This window comes from Chrysochloris asiatica, unplaced genomic scaffold, assembly GCF_000296735.1.
Source record: "Chrysochloris asiatica unplaced genomic scaffold, ChrAsi1.0 scaffold00121, whole genome shotgun sequence".
Lineage (NCBI taxonomy): Eukaryota > Metazoa > Chordata > Mammalia > Afrosoricida > Chrysochloridae > Chrysochloris > Chrysochloris asiatica.
Genome location: NW_006408639.1, coordinates 8,963,890 through 8,979,672, shown reverse-complemented (window position 1 = coordinate 8,979,672; position 15,783 = coordinate 8,963,890). Strand labels below are relative to the sequence as shown.

Here is a 15,783-nt window from a genome sequence, read left to right as displayed (position 1 = left end):
GCTGAAAAGCCCTGTCTCAGTTTCCCTATGGTCAGCAGGGTCCAGGTTTGCTACCAGGGGAGGGCTGCTGGTTGCAGGTCCCACATGCTCCTAGTTCTTCCTGTTGTTGGGTAACTCCGGCACTGTAGGCTGGTGTGTGTTGGCAGAGGGCCAAGCCCACCCTGTGTTCCAGGATGGCTGGATTTAATCAATTTAACTCTTGAGGGGAGAGGACAGGAGGACTATGGAAACCTACATACCTCACTGGTTTCACTTGCCATGTAGCCTCTCAGCTTTACCCAAGGAGCGTTGAAGGTCACCCCAGCTTGGTACCCAGGGTGACCAGAAGGAACTTGAGCTGGTGTAGGTGTGGGCTGGGGGTCCAGGTCCTGCCATCACAGTGTGTATACCCCAGACCTGGCTGCTGGGCTCTGCATCTTTTAGCAGGGCTACAAGGGGCTGGACGGAGGAACTGAGCCCGTCTGTACCTCATATCTCCAGGAAAGGGATGCTTCCATACTTTTCCCAGACAGCACAACTGAGGTAGCTGACATAACTCAGCTGCCCTGGCTTCCTGGGCACCTCAGGAAAGCAGCCCAGATCCCAGAATACCGGGATCCCCTTGGCAGAGAGCAGATAAAACCTCCTGGGAATCCTCAAAGTCCTGTCCACCACCCCAAAGCAAAAATCCACTGTCACTGAGCTGACTTCTAGCCACTGACTTCTAGTCTTTACGGGAGTAAACAGTGTCATTTTTTTCCTCGGAGCAGCCCAGCCCCTAAACTACTGCCTGCTACAGTAGGCGCTAATAAACAGCCTGCCCACAAACCTCCAGTTCTCTGGTCTCAGCAACATAAGTGGTTCTGCAGGAGCGATGCTTCACTCAAAGGCTAGAAGGATTTCAGGCGCCATGAGACAGGCCCAGTGCAGGCTTTGAGGCCCCAGATTTCCATAGTCTGGGCTCAACTCCTCCTGCCCCAGCCCAGGGCTGTGTACACAGTAGGGACTCTATCAGCATGGAGCATGGGTATGACAGCCTGCCTCCTGGTGCTCCAACTCAGGGGTGATGGGGTAGGGAGACTCTGCTTGTATTGAGCACCTGTTATATGCCTGAGTCTGTGTTCGACCCTAGGAAGGAAGCTGGTTATACATATTCCTTTCCCTACCCCCAGGATCCTTAGGTTTTTGTTGTGGCTGTGTGACCCTGGACAAGCTATATAAACTTCTCTGTGCCCTTCTTTCACCATCTGGAAAATGTGATCTATCTGAAAATGCTGTGGTGGGGATATGGAATTAATACCCGGCACATCACTGTGATTTTAGGAACTGGAGATCACTCTACTTGGGTTGACCAGGGGGTCTCTTAGTCGAAGGGGTCCTCCATACCAGGTCCTGACAGACATGTAGGAAGCTTTGGAGCTATCTCCCCCACCAGCCTCGTCTAGCCTCTCCTTTAAGCTTCATGTAACCCCCCATCCCTGTCCGACCTGCCCCCAGCTCTGGCCAGGCTTTGGGGGTGGGGCTCAGAGAGGAGACCTGTCTTTGATGATTACTGTAATCTTCCCAGAAAAGATGCAGCCCCTCCCCAGGCCTGCAAGAGGCTCTGAACCTGGTGCTTAATTTGGCATTTAATTAAGTGCCAGTTAGCCGTCCAGGCGCCATGCCTCCCTGGTGGAGCCGGAGGGGTGGCAGGCAGCAGGCTTCCTCGGGTGCCTGGAGGAGGTGCTGGGTCCCAGGAAGGAATGTGAAAAGGCTGAGTCCCCGTTAATTCTCCTTCTTCCTGGTGGGTCCGGAAAAAGGACTGGATCTGAGCAGGGCTCCAGCCCCACCTAAGTGAAGGGTGCCGGAGGAGACCCCAGCTTTGAGGGGAGGGAAGGAAAGCCAGGAGGATGGTGGCCTTGTCCTCCACGTGAATTCAGGTGCCCGGGGATGGGGAGGCTGGGGTGGAACCACCAGTGGAGGGGGGAGGCTTGGCAGGAGTTTGGGGGCAGTTTCAGGGGCATTGTAGGGATGCAGAAAGATGGTGAGGGGTCTGGCCAGTTAATGCCTTGCTAGGTAGTGATGCCAGTTGTGCCCTCTGGGGGAGTTGTGAGGATTGTTTCAGCCTTGATTTCCTATCTGGACTGTGAGGGATCCAACAGGTACTGAACAGAGCTCTTTGTGAACCGGTGACTGGGGCCACATCTTAGGTTTGCTGTGACCCTTGGCAGTGTCTCCCTTACTCTGGTCTCCCGAGGTCTCAGCCCTGCCCAAGCACAGCTAGGAGTGCCTACGCCTGTAGGCCAGGCTTGGGCAGAGGGAAAACCACTCGGCCTCTTTCTGAGCTGTTGACAGCTTGAATGGGGATGGTAGAGGGAGACCAGCTTCTCTGGTTGCAACCAGGAAATCCTGGCTCCCACTAGCTTCAACCCCACAGACTTGATTGACTTGTATGAGTGACTACTCTGAAGGTAGCATCACTTTCAGGCACAGCTGGATCAGGGCTCTGGAGGGCAGGAGGGCCTCGGCAGCTCTAGGCTGGCTTCTGACTCTTGACGGCTTCAGAAACAAGAGGCCCTGTTATTTCTTGTTAGTTTCCACACGTCCCATGTTGAGTCTCTTCTGCTCAGTTTGGGTCACACATCTCTTCCCTGACTCCATCACTGAGGCCAGGGCAGGCCTCGACACCCATCTGTCCCTGGGACTAGGGGTAAGGGTCAGTCTTTTCAAACCCCAGGCCCATGGGGACAGTTCTCCAAAGGCTAAGTCAGACTTTGGAGGCAGACTATGGGGGCTGAAGGCTGGTCACAACATACCACCTGGCCCTATGGCACTGACCCAGTGGGATGTGTAGCTTAGTCAGCCTCAGTTCTAATCTGTAGAATGGGTAAAAGCATCTCTGTGGCCATGAATGAAAAGTATTTAAAAAGGGAAGGGGTCCTTAGGAATGGTCCTGCATCATTCCAAACTCTGGGGACCTCTTAGGGTCTCGGGATAGCTTATGGGAGCCCCTCCTGTCCTCCTCTTGGCCACCACGGGTTGGGGAAGATCTGGGAGGACGAGACGCTGGGGCCCCAGCCAGCTGCAGAGCAACCCTGGCAGCAGCTGTGAAACCTGATCAGAAACATGTGGGCGCCATTCCCTGAAATTCCACAGGTTTTATATACCAGAGGGTGCAGGAGGGCAGCCTGGGGCCACAGGGGACCTGGGAAAGTTCTCCCGAGCAGCTTTGCCTGAAAATGCCCTATCCTGCAGGTAAGAATATTGAGACTCAGAGATGAACAACACTGGTTTCCTGCTCACGCAACGAGCCGGACAAAGCTGTGCCCCCCCAGCCCACGACAGGCCAGCTCAGGAGGCTTCACCCGGGCCTGCCCATGTTTCTTCTTCAGCCAGGGTGCCTGTGACTAGGTCCTGCTACCCCAGAAACTTACCACTCTGAGGTCTCATGGTCAACGAAGGGGCTAGAGAACTGTGGTCCTCTTCTGCTGCCCATTCCACCCTGGGCAATCTGTATTCCAGTTTCTTCTTCTGGAAGATGGATGAAACAATAGCATCTCCTTTGTAAGGCTGTCAGGAAGAGGATTTAGTGAGCTAACACAGTACCAAGGGCTCAGAACCATGCCAGCCACATAGGGAAGACTTGATGGCCTGCTGCCACCACTGTTGTTATTTATGACTGGCATTGGCACCCCTTTGAGGTCTGGTTTCACGCTGGGGTCCCTGAGGGGTAGCCCTGCCCTTAATAAAGCACTCCTGTCTGATCATCATGAGTAAGAAGAGAAGACTCCAGGAAGGGCTCCAAGGTTTATCCCCAGAGGCCTTTGGCCCCAGCTGGGTGAGCTTGGGGGGACACTCGCAGCTCACTAGGAGTTTCCAGTTCTGTTTCTATTCCAAAACCTTCCACAACTGGACTTGGGCAGGAGGTGGGTGGAGCAAAAGGCCCCCAGGCTGTGGAGGTTCACCAACCCTTGTCATGGGTGTGGCTGCACCTAGATAGATCCCCAATCCCACCGGCTTGGGACCCCAGCTTGTCAGACTTGGAGTATTAGAAGCAGGAAGTGACTCAGCCGGAAGTCCAGGTTCACACCCACCAGGTCTGAAGGACCCTGACAAGTGGAGCTTCCGACCTCCTACCTCAGAGAGGCCTCCAAGGTGGGCGTGGTGGACACATCCCTGTCCCTGGACCTCCGTTTCCCCAGCTCCCTGGAAACAGCAGTTCTCCAAGCAGGCCATGGAAGCTGGAGGTGGGGTGGGGCACAGGTGGTTCCCCAGAGCCCCAAGCTTGGCGTCCACTGGCTGTGGAGGTGGACAGCTGTGTCTCACGGGCTGTGAACTTGGGTAGACACCCAAGTTTCTGTCTTTTTTACAGTAGAGCCCCTCCCCTGGGCCTCAGTGACCCACCTCCAACATGGGGACCCTGAGGGGTATGTGCCATCTAGAGCCCAGACCCTTCCCCTAGACATCTAGGAGACTCAGAGGCTATGGCACCGAGACGTCGGGTGGACCCAGGACTCCTGTCATGCCCTCCTGGCATCCCCAACTCTCAAGGCCTTAGCGCCATAGACCCGGGGTTTCTTTTGTCTGAACCATTTGTCATTTGTCAGCCTGGAAACCAGCGTCTCAGGGAGTGGGTACAGCTCCCTTACACAGTGGGGCTGACGAGGCCCAGAGTTGGGGAGATTGGCCTGCAGACTGCGGTCTCCTTGTCACCTTTCAGAACAGCGATGGAGGCATCCCGGTCCCACCACTGGGCTTTCTGGGCCTTGCTCCCCTCATTTGGAAAATGAGGTCAGAAAAATCTCCTGCTCAGGGAGTCTCTGTGAGGGGCAGATAGTGGGTGCACAGGGTACCCTTAGTGGTGGCTGCTGTTTGGAATCTGTTCCATGATTTCTAATGGCACAGGCTGGGTAGGTCTCCTTCCAGTGTGGGTGCTGGGCACCGAGAATCATCCTGACTGACTTTTGAAATGCCTGCCTCACCTTCCTCTCACTTTGCCTGCAGAGCCCTCAGGACTGCCCCCAGATCCTGCCCTCACCCTTGGCACCTGTGCCCACTGGCGGCTCCCAGAACTTCCTGGTGCCTCTGGCCAATGCCTCTTTCTTCCAAGTAAGTCCGGGTCAGGCTAGGCTGGGGTGGGCAGAGGAGGGCAGGGTGTGGACTGTGGAGGCCCACAATGAGGAAAGCGCTCCATGTCCCGCCACCGTGTCTGCCTGTAGCGTCAGCCTGGGCTGTTGGCTGTCCATCAGGTTCTAGATGAGGAAGTTTTACTAAGGAAAGGCAGGGCTGGCCTCGGAAAAGTTTGTGGGGCTAAGCACCAGGCCAGCATCTGCTGTATCAGCTGTGTCAGTTTGAATAGTATAATGCTTTAATCTGGACCCTGAGATATTCTCACCTCTTAAGTAGTCCCTCCTGACAGAGCAGGGGCTCCCTACTCTAGTGCCAAATCCTATGAGAAGCTGTTCTGAGCATTGTCCCAGTGGTGTCCACCCTGAGCTGGCTCCCTCCCTATAGAAAGAACCTCTGCCAACCTGGTTTTCATTGCCCAAATGGGGAAAATGAGGCCCACACAGAAGGTGATGGTTCTAGTCACACAGCACAGGGCTGGATGCCAACTCTTGGCCTAGAATCCCAATCAAGTGCTCTTCCCTGAAACTAGTCCCCATCCAGCGGGGCTGGGGGAGGGGACACAGCCCCTTTCTGGGCTCCTCTTGGAGGAGCATCCTGGGTGGGAAGTGTTGACGAGTCCTGGAAGCATGCCAGCCACCCCCTCCCCAGCTCCTGGGGACTAACCATCTGTCACTTTGCTTCTACAAGGAGCTGAGACACGTGGGGGCCACGTGCGGGGCATCTGGGATATGTCAGGAGCCTCGGGGCTGGGCTGGAGGTATCTGGGCAGGGAAGGAGGACCCTGCCCTCAGGCCTCAACACTTTGCCCATTAAAGGTCAGGGTGGGGTCTGAGGGGCCTGGGCAAGTGGGAAGGGTAGCTCTGTTTCCTTGGGCTCCAGGAACCTTGGAGTGAAGGTGAGAGCCCAGATCTGCGTCTGGCTAACCCCTTCTAGCTGTGTATCTGCAGGGGCCAGTCCCTGCCCCTCCTCTACCTCAGTGCCTTCCTCTGCTTCTCCTTCTATCAGGGAGTGGGACTGGAGTGGGCAGAACTCTCTGAGCCTACGCCCTGGGGGCTCCAGTTCAAACTGGGATTACTGTCCTGGTTGGCCCAGGTGGACTTACCTCCCGGTTCAGCATGGCAGGGACCAAAGTGACTGTTCAGGCCTGTCAGCAGCTAGTTTCCTGTGTTAGCTTTGGATTCGGGACCAGTAGAGGGTAAGGTGAAGTGGAGTGATGTGGCTAAGGGTGGGAGAGCCATCTTCCTTCTTTTCAGAGTGTCACATCTGCTAGTGACAAGAGACAAACAGGAAATCCTGCCACATGGCTGACTGGGGGGCTTGGCCTCAGCAGCACAAAGCCCGAGTTTGCTCATCAGCAGATATTTATCCATGTTGTTTCTAGGAAACCGGGGCTGGACTAAGGGCAAGATGAGACAGGCGAACTGGACCCTGTTTATTCAGGCAAACATTTATTGAGTACCTCCTGCATACTGGTAACACCCAGCACTAACTAAGTACCTACTGTGTACGACCCGGAAGTCCTGGCAACACAGTGGTTTAAATGCTTGGTTGCCAACTGAAAGGTCGGAGGTTCATACCCACCAGCAGCTCTGAGGGAGAAAGATGTGGCAGTTTGCTTCAGTAAAGATTATATTCTTCGCATCCCCTGGGAGGGGGGGCAGTTCTGCTTTGTCACATAGGGTTACTATGAGTTGGAATGAATTCCACAGCGGTGAGTAACTGTGTAAACCACTAAAAAATACATGATCTCCAATTTTCCCAGCAATCCTGCAGGGTAGGGAGGATACGTATTCCCACTCTATGAGGGAGCTTCGAAAAGTTCTTGGAAAATAAAATTTCTCCATGAACTTTTAGAAGCCCGCCTTTGTATAAGGTAAGAAAACAAAGGCTCAGAAAAGAAGAACAAATGGTGCAAGGTCACACAGCTAGAAAGTAGCAGAGATGGGATTGGAACCAGGGGTGTGTGAGGTAGAACCTGAACTTTGCCAACTACCTGTTGTTGTCTTAGGGGTGTCAGAGGGGTAGAGGCACAGCCCCAGCTCACCTTCAGTGGGTAGGGGGTGGGGACAAAGTTAATGCTTAAATAAGCACTAACTTAATGGGGAGTGGCCGGCTCATGGCCAAGATAGCTCTTGCTGAATGAATGAATAAGTAAGTCAGATGTTGTTGTTGTTGTTAAGTGTCGTTGAGTCGGTTCCGACCCATAGCGACCCTGATCAGGGTTTCCAAGGCTGTAAATTTTTATGGGAGCAGAAAGCCTCATCTTTCTCCCGCGGAGCAGCTAGTAGTTTCGAACTGCTTACCTTGCAGTTCGCAGCCCGATTCTAACCACTACACTATCAGAGCTCAGATGAGGGGGCCCTAATTAAAAGGAAGGAGTTGGGAAGGCTTTGGAACATAGGGTATTGGAGCTGGGTCTTGAGGACTACTTGAATTTACCTGGGTGATGAAAGGGGTGGAGGAAGGAACTTTTGGCAGAGACCAGGAGGCTGAAGAGTCTGGTGTTCAAAAGTGATCTGATTTGACTGGGACACACAGGGGTGGGCGGTCCTAAGGTTCAGAAAGTAGGTGGAGTCTCACTGAGGTGAACACTGAATGCCAGTCTTGCTAGGGAGCTGCTACTTTATGAACTGAGTCCAAGACCTCTGATTCAGTTGCCAAGGGATATTGGGCAGGCTTTTACTGGTATGGAGAATATGAGGCCAACATTCTGGGGGTTCATTCACCTTAGTCACTGGGAATGGAGATCAGGAAGAACATGGTTGGAGAGAGCACAGTCCAGCAAAGGCCTGGAGATAGGACCAAGTCCACCTTGTGGGGTAGCAGCCTAATAGAACTGGGCACTGGCCTTGCCCTCCTCAGCACCTCCATTTCCCACAGGGCACAGCCCTAGAGTGCAGCTTTGGGCCGGAGGAGATCTTTGAGGCCACATGGGTGAATGAATCAACTGTATGCTGCAACCAAGTGGTGGTGAGTGGCTCCATTGGAGGACTTGTCCAGATGCTGTACCCCTTTTCCCCACTTCACCCCTCCAATAGCCCTATCCTCACCTTTCTCCATGACACCCCCTTCACCAAGAGAGACAGGTATCACCCATACCCCTCGTGAACTTTTCCACCCTTTTGCAGCTGCACACGACCCAGAAGAGCCAAGTGTTTCCACTCAGCCTTCAGCTAAAGGGAAGGCCAGCCCGATTCCTGGACAGCCTGGACCCCATGACAGGTGGGAGACCCCAAACACCCCACACAGCTCCTCACCACCAGCCCCAGTCCTGGGGGACCATGCCACCATGGGTGGGACTCGCACACAGGCAGATAGCCCACCCCCGTTTCTCTAGAACACACTGACCCTCATACCCCACCCTGCCGTCCCATACCTGGTCTCTTGTTCAGCATGTAGAGAAAGAGCTAGGAAGAAGAGAGACAAAACCCATGTCCTGAGATGTTTCCATGCTGATGGCTGTGCAACTTTGGATAACTTGCTTACCCACTCTGAGTCACATTGTCCTTCTCTGACATGTAGGCTTTGTGAGGATTTTATAGACAATGCACACAAAGCCAGGGGGTCAGTGTGGGTCACAGTAATAACCAGTAGCAGTGGTCTTCCTCATTACTGCCATTTTACAGATTCAATCAATTCTCCAGGGGCCTGTCTGTTCGTGCCTGCTTTAGACAACTATAGTAAGCATGGGGGAATGCTGGTGGCACTATAGGATGAGCACTGGAATGCTAACCACAAGGTCAGCACTTCAAACCCACCAGCCCCCTCTGTGGGATAAAGATGAGGCTTTCTGTTCCTGTAAAGATTTACAGCCTTGGAAACCGTATACAGGGTTGAAATGGGTCAGACCCAACTTGATGGTACCTGACAACAACAAAACAGTGAACATGGGGACCTCTTAGACTCAGAGGTGCCCCCCATACCCACTTGGCTGTTTCCTTACCATAAAGGCCTCAAGGAGCCAAGAGACCACAGAGAAAAGCCCAGACTGGCCCCCACAGAGAACCTACATTACAGTGTCCTTCCCCAGCTCCCCTGAGCTTGTTGGAGGCAGATGGACCCACCTGGCCCCACACCTAGTTAGACCTGGGTGTGAATCCCAGCTCTGCCACTTGGCAAGGCACTCCTCTTTTCTGAGCCTGCCACCTACCTATAAACTGGAGATAGCTCCCACCTGACCAAATCTCAGCAAGGGTGATGGCATTGCATGAGGCTGGGCCTACACTCTGCTTAGCCTGGGGCCCAGGGAGTTTGGAAAAGGTGCTAAGACCACTGACCTCCAGGATGGAATGGAGGGGGGGGTCCCCTGAGCCTCAGAATTAGGGTCTGCCTCTGTGTGAGACAGTCCTTGTGGGGACTGGGGGTTGGAGGGGCCAGTGAGTTGGGACATCCTGAGAATGAAGCTGACCGCCCCCCTCCCCCCCCCGTGTCTCCCACAGTTGAGATCTATAACTGTGCCATGGGGAGCCCTGACTGCTCCCAGTGCCTGGGCCGGGCTGACCTGGGCCACCTGTGTATGTGGAGTGATGGCTGCCGCCTGCGGGGACCCCTACAGCCCCTGGAAGACTCCTGCCCCGCCCCCGAGATCTACACGGTAAGCATGCCCCTTGGCTTCCCCTGCGCCCACACCCCTGCACATGCGGGCACACGCCTTTAAGCCCCATGGACACCTGCATCCTCCTGGCTTGCAGACATGTTCACGTACACACCTAGGCGTTGGCCCTATTGAGCACCTGCTGGGTGCTGGATCCCATGGTGGGTGTGGAGATAGCGCTTGAACAGAAGTAAGAGTTGGTGGGGGAGGCAGACAATGCAGGAGGAAAGGAAAGGAATTATTATATGGACAGTAGTAAGTGCTGTGGAGAAGGGCATAGGGGCGCTGTAGGATAAGCACTGGACTGTGAACCACAAGGTCGGCGGTTTGATACCTCCACCAGTCATCAGGAGACAGATGAGGCTTTCTGCTTCCACAAAGATTTACAGGCTTGGAAACCCTATGCAGGGTCACTAGGAGTCAGAACCGACTCGATGACACCAAACAACAACAAGTGTTATAGAACACTTATTCCATAATACCAAACAACAACCATGGTGGCACAGTGGTTAAGCACTCATCTGCGAAACAAAACATTGGCAGTTCGAACCAGCAGCTTCTCCGTGGGAGAGAGAAGACAGTCTGCGTCCATAAGTATTACAGCCTTGGAAACCCCCTGGGGCAGTTCTACTTTGTCCCTGTAGGGTCACTGTGAGTTGTAATTGATGGACTGACAAGGGATTTGAACATGGATTTAAGTGTTATGCAGACAAATGGGACAGGAGGTGGAGAATGTGGGTAGAGAGGAAGCCTAGTGTCACTGGCTTTTATAGTGAGGTCAGGTGACAATGGAGGCAATCAGTAACTACCAAGCCTTAGTTTTCATTAAAGCAAAAATCTCAAGGAAGGATTCTGATTGGTTTAGCTGGGATCAGGTGCCTCACAGCTCTGTCAGTTCTGGCTGTGTTCAGAATCACAAGGTCACACATGACCACTGGTGTCAAAGGATGACCAAGGAGTCAGTGTTGACTCTGTCATATGCCCTGTGTCCCTCACATGCTCAGACCCATGTGGATGTAGTAACACACACACATCTTCACTTACACCTCCATCAAGCTGGGAGGTGGCTGTGACTCTCCCAGCCTCCCCCACTGCGAGCCACAGTGGGCCCAACCTCAACCCATCTGTTCCCTTTCTGGTTGCTGGTAGATTGAGCCCCAGAGTGGCCCGCTGGATGGTGGAACGCTGCTGACCATCCGAGGCAGAAACCTGGGCCGGCGGCTCAGGGACGTGGCCCATGGTGTGTGGATTGGCGGTGTGGCTTGTGAGCCGCTGGCTGACAGATACACGGTGTCAGAGGAGTGAGTATTAGGTAGTGCACCAGACTCTACGGGAGGCATACCTCAGCTCTGTCCTGTCCCTGCCCCCTCTTTCCACACCACCCTCTTTATTACCTGGCTGCTCCCCACAAGTTGCTCACACTGCCAGGGCTCCCAGACTTTGCTCAGTCCCTCTCCACTCCCATCATACCCCTTTTTGCTTGGAGTCTCCACATCCTTCAAGATTCAGCTCCAGCATCCACTTCTCCAGGAAGCCCTCCCAACTTTCCCTATATCGGTCTTTCTCTCACATAAGCTTTGCTTTGATGAAAAAGCTGTGGATAGAAATTGTGGATGCTGCTGGTATGGTGTGAAGACGGGGATCTGCAGCCACTGGGCCAGGCCCACAGGACCCTTAGACAATGCTGTGAGGAGGGCAAGAGTGGATTTTAAAGTGCCCCAAGAGGCCACCTCCCCCAATCACCTTGTTACAAAACTGTGGGAAAGGCATGGTGGGGGGGTGGTCCCAGGAAGAGCTTGTGGTATGTGTGTGTGGGATGACTGTTAACCCACAGATATGGATTTGTTTCCATTTTGACAATTGGTTACTGTCGCTGGTGTGTCTTAGCTGAGTGCCTGCCCTGCCTAGGTGGGAGGTATGGTAGGGCACGTGCACGAATGAGGCGCACGCTGGCCATAGGCTGGGACTGGAATTCAGGGCTGGGGGCTGCTCCCTGACCCAGGCTGCCTCCCTCAGGATTGTGTGTGCCACAGGACCAGCCCAAGGGCCCTTCTCAGATGTGGTGACGGTGAATGCCTCCAAAGAGGGCCGCTCACGGGAACGCTTCTCATACGTGGTAAGGGCAGCCGCGTCTGCATTACATGCCTGGCCAGGTCGAGCTTGGCAACTGGTTAAGCCTGACCGCCTGCCTGCCTGCCCCACAGCTACCTCTGGTCCACTCCGTGGAGCCTGCCGTGGGCCCCAAGGCAGGGGGCACCAGGATCACCATCCGTGGGAGCCACCTGGATGTGGGCTCTGAGCTCCAGGTCCTGCTCAATGACACAGAGCCCTGCACAGACCTCCAGTAAGTCTCCGCAGGCCAGAGAACTCCACGGAGTGGGATGTGGTGTCCTTACAGCCAGCATCACTAGGTCATCATTGGCACAGGTGTCCCCTTGGCCAAACCCTTTCCCTTCTCAGAACCTCGATCCTCAGTTTGGGTATTTGATCATAACATTGCCTGTGAGTTGTGGGAAGTGCTATGTACACCTGTGTACAGTTGTTAAGTGCTGTTGCGTTGGTTCCGACTCATAGCGACCCTGTATAGGGTTTCCTAGGAGGGACAAGTGGATTTAAACTGCCAACCTCGTGGTTAGCTGTCCAGTGCTGATCTTACAGCATTACACACTAAGGAGGGACAAGTGGATTTAAACTGCCAACCTCGTGGTTAGCTGTCCAGTGCTGATCTTACAGCATTACACACTAAGTGACAGTAATTCTCAGATGCTCTTGCTGACCCAGGGGTGTGATCAGTCTCTTGGTAGAATACATAAATGTCTTATACTTGGCACCTACTGTGCACTTGACTCCATTGACGGGTATTGCTGGGGACACCAGGTTGAGTCCAACAAAGTCACAGCCGTCTGAACAAGGAAAGACCCACCCGGTGGTCTCTGGGGAGAGAGTTCTCTGTGCCCGTGCAGGGTTGTGAGGAAGCCCTGTGAGGAGAAGACTTGAGATGTAGGGGCAGGGTTCAGAAGATGTTCAGGATGGAGAGAACAGTGTGGCAGAGGGAACAAAAGCAGGCCTGGAGGTAAAGGGTTACTGTTGAGGGGACAGAGAGTCTGAGAACACAGTGGGGCTGGACGCTGGGTGAGGGGTGGCACTGGGGTGGGCCCCGCTTGGTGAGCAGGAGGGAGACGGGCCTGCTAATGCCCCGCCCCACTAGGCGTACGGCCACCAACATTTCCTGCACTGCGCCTGGTGGGGCCCTGCCAGTGCCCGTACCCGTGTGCGTACGCTTTGAGCGCCAGGGCTGCACACGTGGCAACCTCACCTTCCGGTACATGCGGAACCCGGTCATCACCGCGATCAGCCCTCGCCGCAGCCTGGTCAGGTGAGATCCCTGGCTTACCTGTGCCTGGCTCTTTATTCTCTGCCCCTGGGCTGCAGCTTGGCTGACAGTCTGCCCCTCTCCACCCCACAGCGGCGGAAGGACCATCACAGTGGCCGGCGAGCGGTTCCACATGGTTCAGAACGTGTCCATGACGGTACATCACATTGGCCGTGAGCCTACGGTGAGAGGCCTGGGCTTGTGCACAGCCTTGAGCGGCCCTCGCTGCCAGTGTCTCTTCCTTCCTGTGTCTTATCTCTCCATTTCTCCGTGTCCCTGCCTCCCTCTGTCTCTGTCTCTTTAAACCTCAATCTTTTCCCATCTCTCCCTGACCATCTTCCTGCCTTACTCCCACCTTGACCTGTGCCCCTCCCCTCCAGCTCTGCAAGGTTCTCAACTCCACCCTCATCACCTGCCCCTCTCCGGGGGCCCTGAGTAACACGTCGGCACCAGTGGACTTCTTCATCAACGGACGAGTGTACGCGGACGAGGCGGCCCTGGCCGAGGAACTCCTGGACCCTGAGGAGGTACAACGCGGCAGCAGGTTCCGCCTGGACTACCTCCCTGACCCGCAGTTCTCCACAGCCAAGAGGGAGAAATGGATCAAACACCACCCTGGGGAGCCTCTAACCCTGGTCATCCATGTGAGTGTGGTGGTACCAGTGGGTGGGGTGAGGCTCAGCCCGTGGACCTGAGAATATGCCCCCAGCAACCTCCCAACTCTGTCAACAGAAGGAGCAGGACGGCTTGGGGCTGGAGAGCCATGAGTACCGGGTAAAGATCGGCCAGGTGGCCTGTGACATCCAGATCGTCTCTGACAGAGTGATCCATTGCTCGGTCAATGAGTCCCTGGGTGCCACTGAGGGCCAGCTGCCCATCACGGTGAGTGAATGGGGCGCAGGGACTGTTTTCCTGCTCAGTAGTATAGGCAAAGAAAGCAAAGCAGAGCCTTACGTCTCCATATAATACTCGGAGGCCCAGGAACTTAAAAGTCTTGCTCAAGACCAGTGATTAGGCCCACTTAGGCCTAATGGGACTGGACTTTCAGAAACCTTAAGAAGTTGTTTTAGTCACATGTGGCTGATGGTCAGCATCTAAAGTCATGGTGGGGATGGGGCGGGGTCCCAGAGACTGGAATTTTTTCTATACTGAACCTGCTTGCATACCTTCTCTGGTGGGGAACTTGCTTCTTCGCAAGCGGTATGTATGTGCTACCCAGGACAGCTCTGACTGAGGGAAATGCCCTTTGCCCCCTCCATTGCTGGTTCTGCCCTCTGGTTCTCAGACTACCTGCTCCTTCAGACCCAGGACAATTCTACAGATACCTGGGACTGGGCCTGAGCCCCCTGAACTGTCCTGCCTCTCACCCCTTTACTGCTCCCCTAAGCTGTAATAATAATCATAGCCCCACGTTGAGTCTTGCCTCTGCACGGGGGATCTGAACCCTGCGAATGGGCTATAGATGTGGCATCTGAGATTCAGAGAAGTTAGATGACTTGCCCGGTGCCAGACCCCTAGTGAGACTCTTTTACCCTGCTTTGCAGATCCAGGTGGGGAACTTCAACCAGACCATCGCCACACTGCAGCTGGGGGGCAGTGAGACGGCCATCATTGTGTCTATTGTCATCTGCAGCGTCCTGTTGCTACTCTCTGTGGTTGGTAAGGAGCACTGTAGCACTGTGGAGGACAGAACCTGCCCCTCCTTCCCAGCCTCTGACGCCCAGCTAGTCAGACTAGAGAAGGTACCACCTCTCCAGGGCAGGGGAGAAGTGTGTCCTCTGGGGCCAGCGTCAGTAAGTGAGAGGACATATGGGTGATGGACCTTGAATACCACTGGCAGAGGAATTTAGAACCTTGTTCTCAAGTCAGGAGGGAACATGAAGGCCCCTAAAAAGGGTGGCTTAGGAAAGTTCAACCTACAGGTCTGATAGACAGCCCTTGTATTCAAATATTAAGTGCTGTTGAGTCCCTTACAACCATGTATAGTGTTTCCAAGGAGGGGCTAATGGATTTGAACTGCTGACCTTGTGGTTCGCAGTCCAGTCCAGTGCTGATCCTACAGCACCACACCAGGAGTGGCTGTAAAAGAACGATGTATTCAGTGTAAAATGGCACAGCTTCTGTGGGAAACAGTCTGGCACCTAGCCATCAGACCCAGCAATTCCACTTCTAGGTCTAGACCCAAGAGACACAGAAACATATGCCCACAGAAAGACTCTTAGATGTATGATTCATAGGGGGCAGAAGGTGGGAAAATAACCATGCGTCCATGGATAAATAAAAGGTGGTATATATATGTACGATGGAATAAAGCACAGATAAAAGGGGGCTTAAGATTAATAATGAAATGTGCAAAGACCTGGCTTTAGAAAACCAAAGAAATGCTTACATTTTTAAAGCTAAAATAACTGCAGAAAAATGTGTGTGGAACAAAACTCAAATCATATAAAAGACCAGACCTATTGGTCTAATGGAGACTGGTGACCCCCAAGACTATGATCCTTAGTCACCCTTCAGGTCTAGAACTGAACTCACATCCATGGATCAACCTTCAGTCAAATACAAGTCTATCTGGTAGAAACCACCACCGGGGAGGTGCAGCACTTATTAGAACAACCAGTCATATGAGCTCAAAAGGGCAGCACGTGCTCAGGAAAACAGCTCTGAAGGCAGGAAGGGCTAGGAAAGGGCAAATGGAAGTTACAAACACTGGGAGGAAGAGAGAAGA

General features: G+C 53.9%; 1 protein-coding gene across 1 annotated transcript in view; it reads left to right on the top strand.

Moving 5' to 3' along the window:
• The window catches only part of PLXND1 (plexin D1), a gene marked incomplete at its 5' end in the record, with an annotated part of 62,990 nt that overhangs the window by 31,342 nt on the left and 15,865 nt on the right, over positions 1–15,783 (top strand). Inside the window, 12 exons of the mRNA XM_006868685.1 lie at positions 4,963–5,067; positions 7,969–8,058; positions 8,217–8,310; positions 9,528–9,682; positions 10,832–10,983; positions 11,699–11,798; positions 11,887–12,026; positions 12,891–13,058; positions 13,149–13,239; positions 13,436–13,699; positions 13,788–13,937; positions 14,600–14,714. Coding sequence (XP_006868747.1) covers positions 4,963–5,067; positions 7,969–8,058; positions 8,217–8,310; positions 9,528–9,682; positions 10,832–10,983; positions 11,699–11,798; positions 11,887–12,026; positions 12,891–13,058; positions 13,149–13,239; positions 13,436–13,699; positions 13,788–13,937; positions 14,600–14,714 — 1,624 coding nt within the window. The remainder of the gene's footprint in view (positions 1–4,962; positions 5,068–7,968; positions 8,059–8,216; positions 8,311–9,527; positions 9,683–10,831; positions 10,984–11,698; positions 11,799–11,886; positions 12,027–12,890; positions 13,059–13,148; positions 13,240–13,435; positions 13,700–13,787; positions 13,938–14,599; positions 14,715–15,783) is intronic.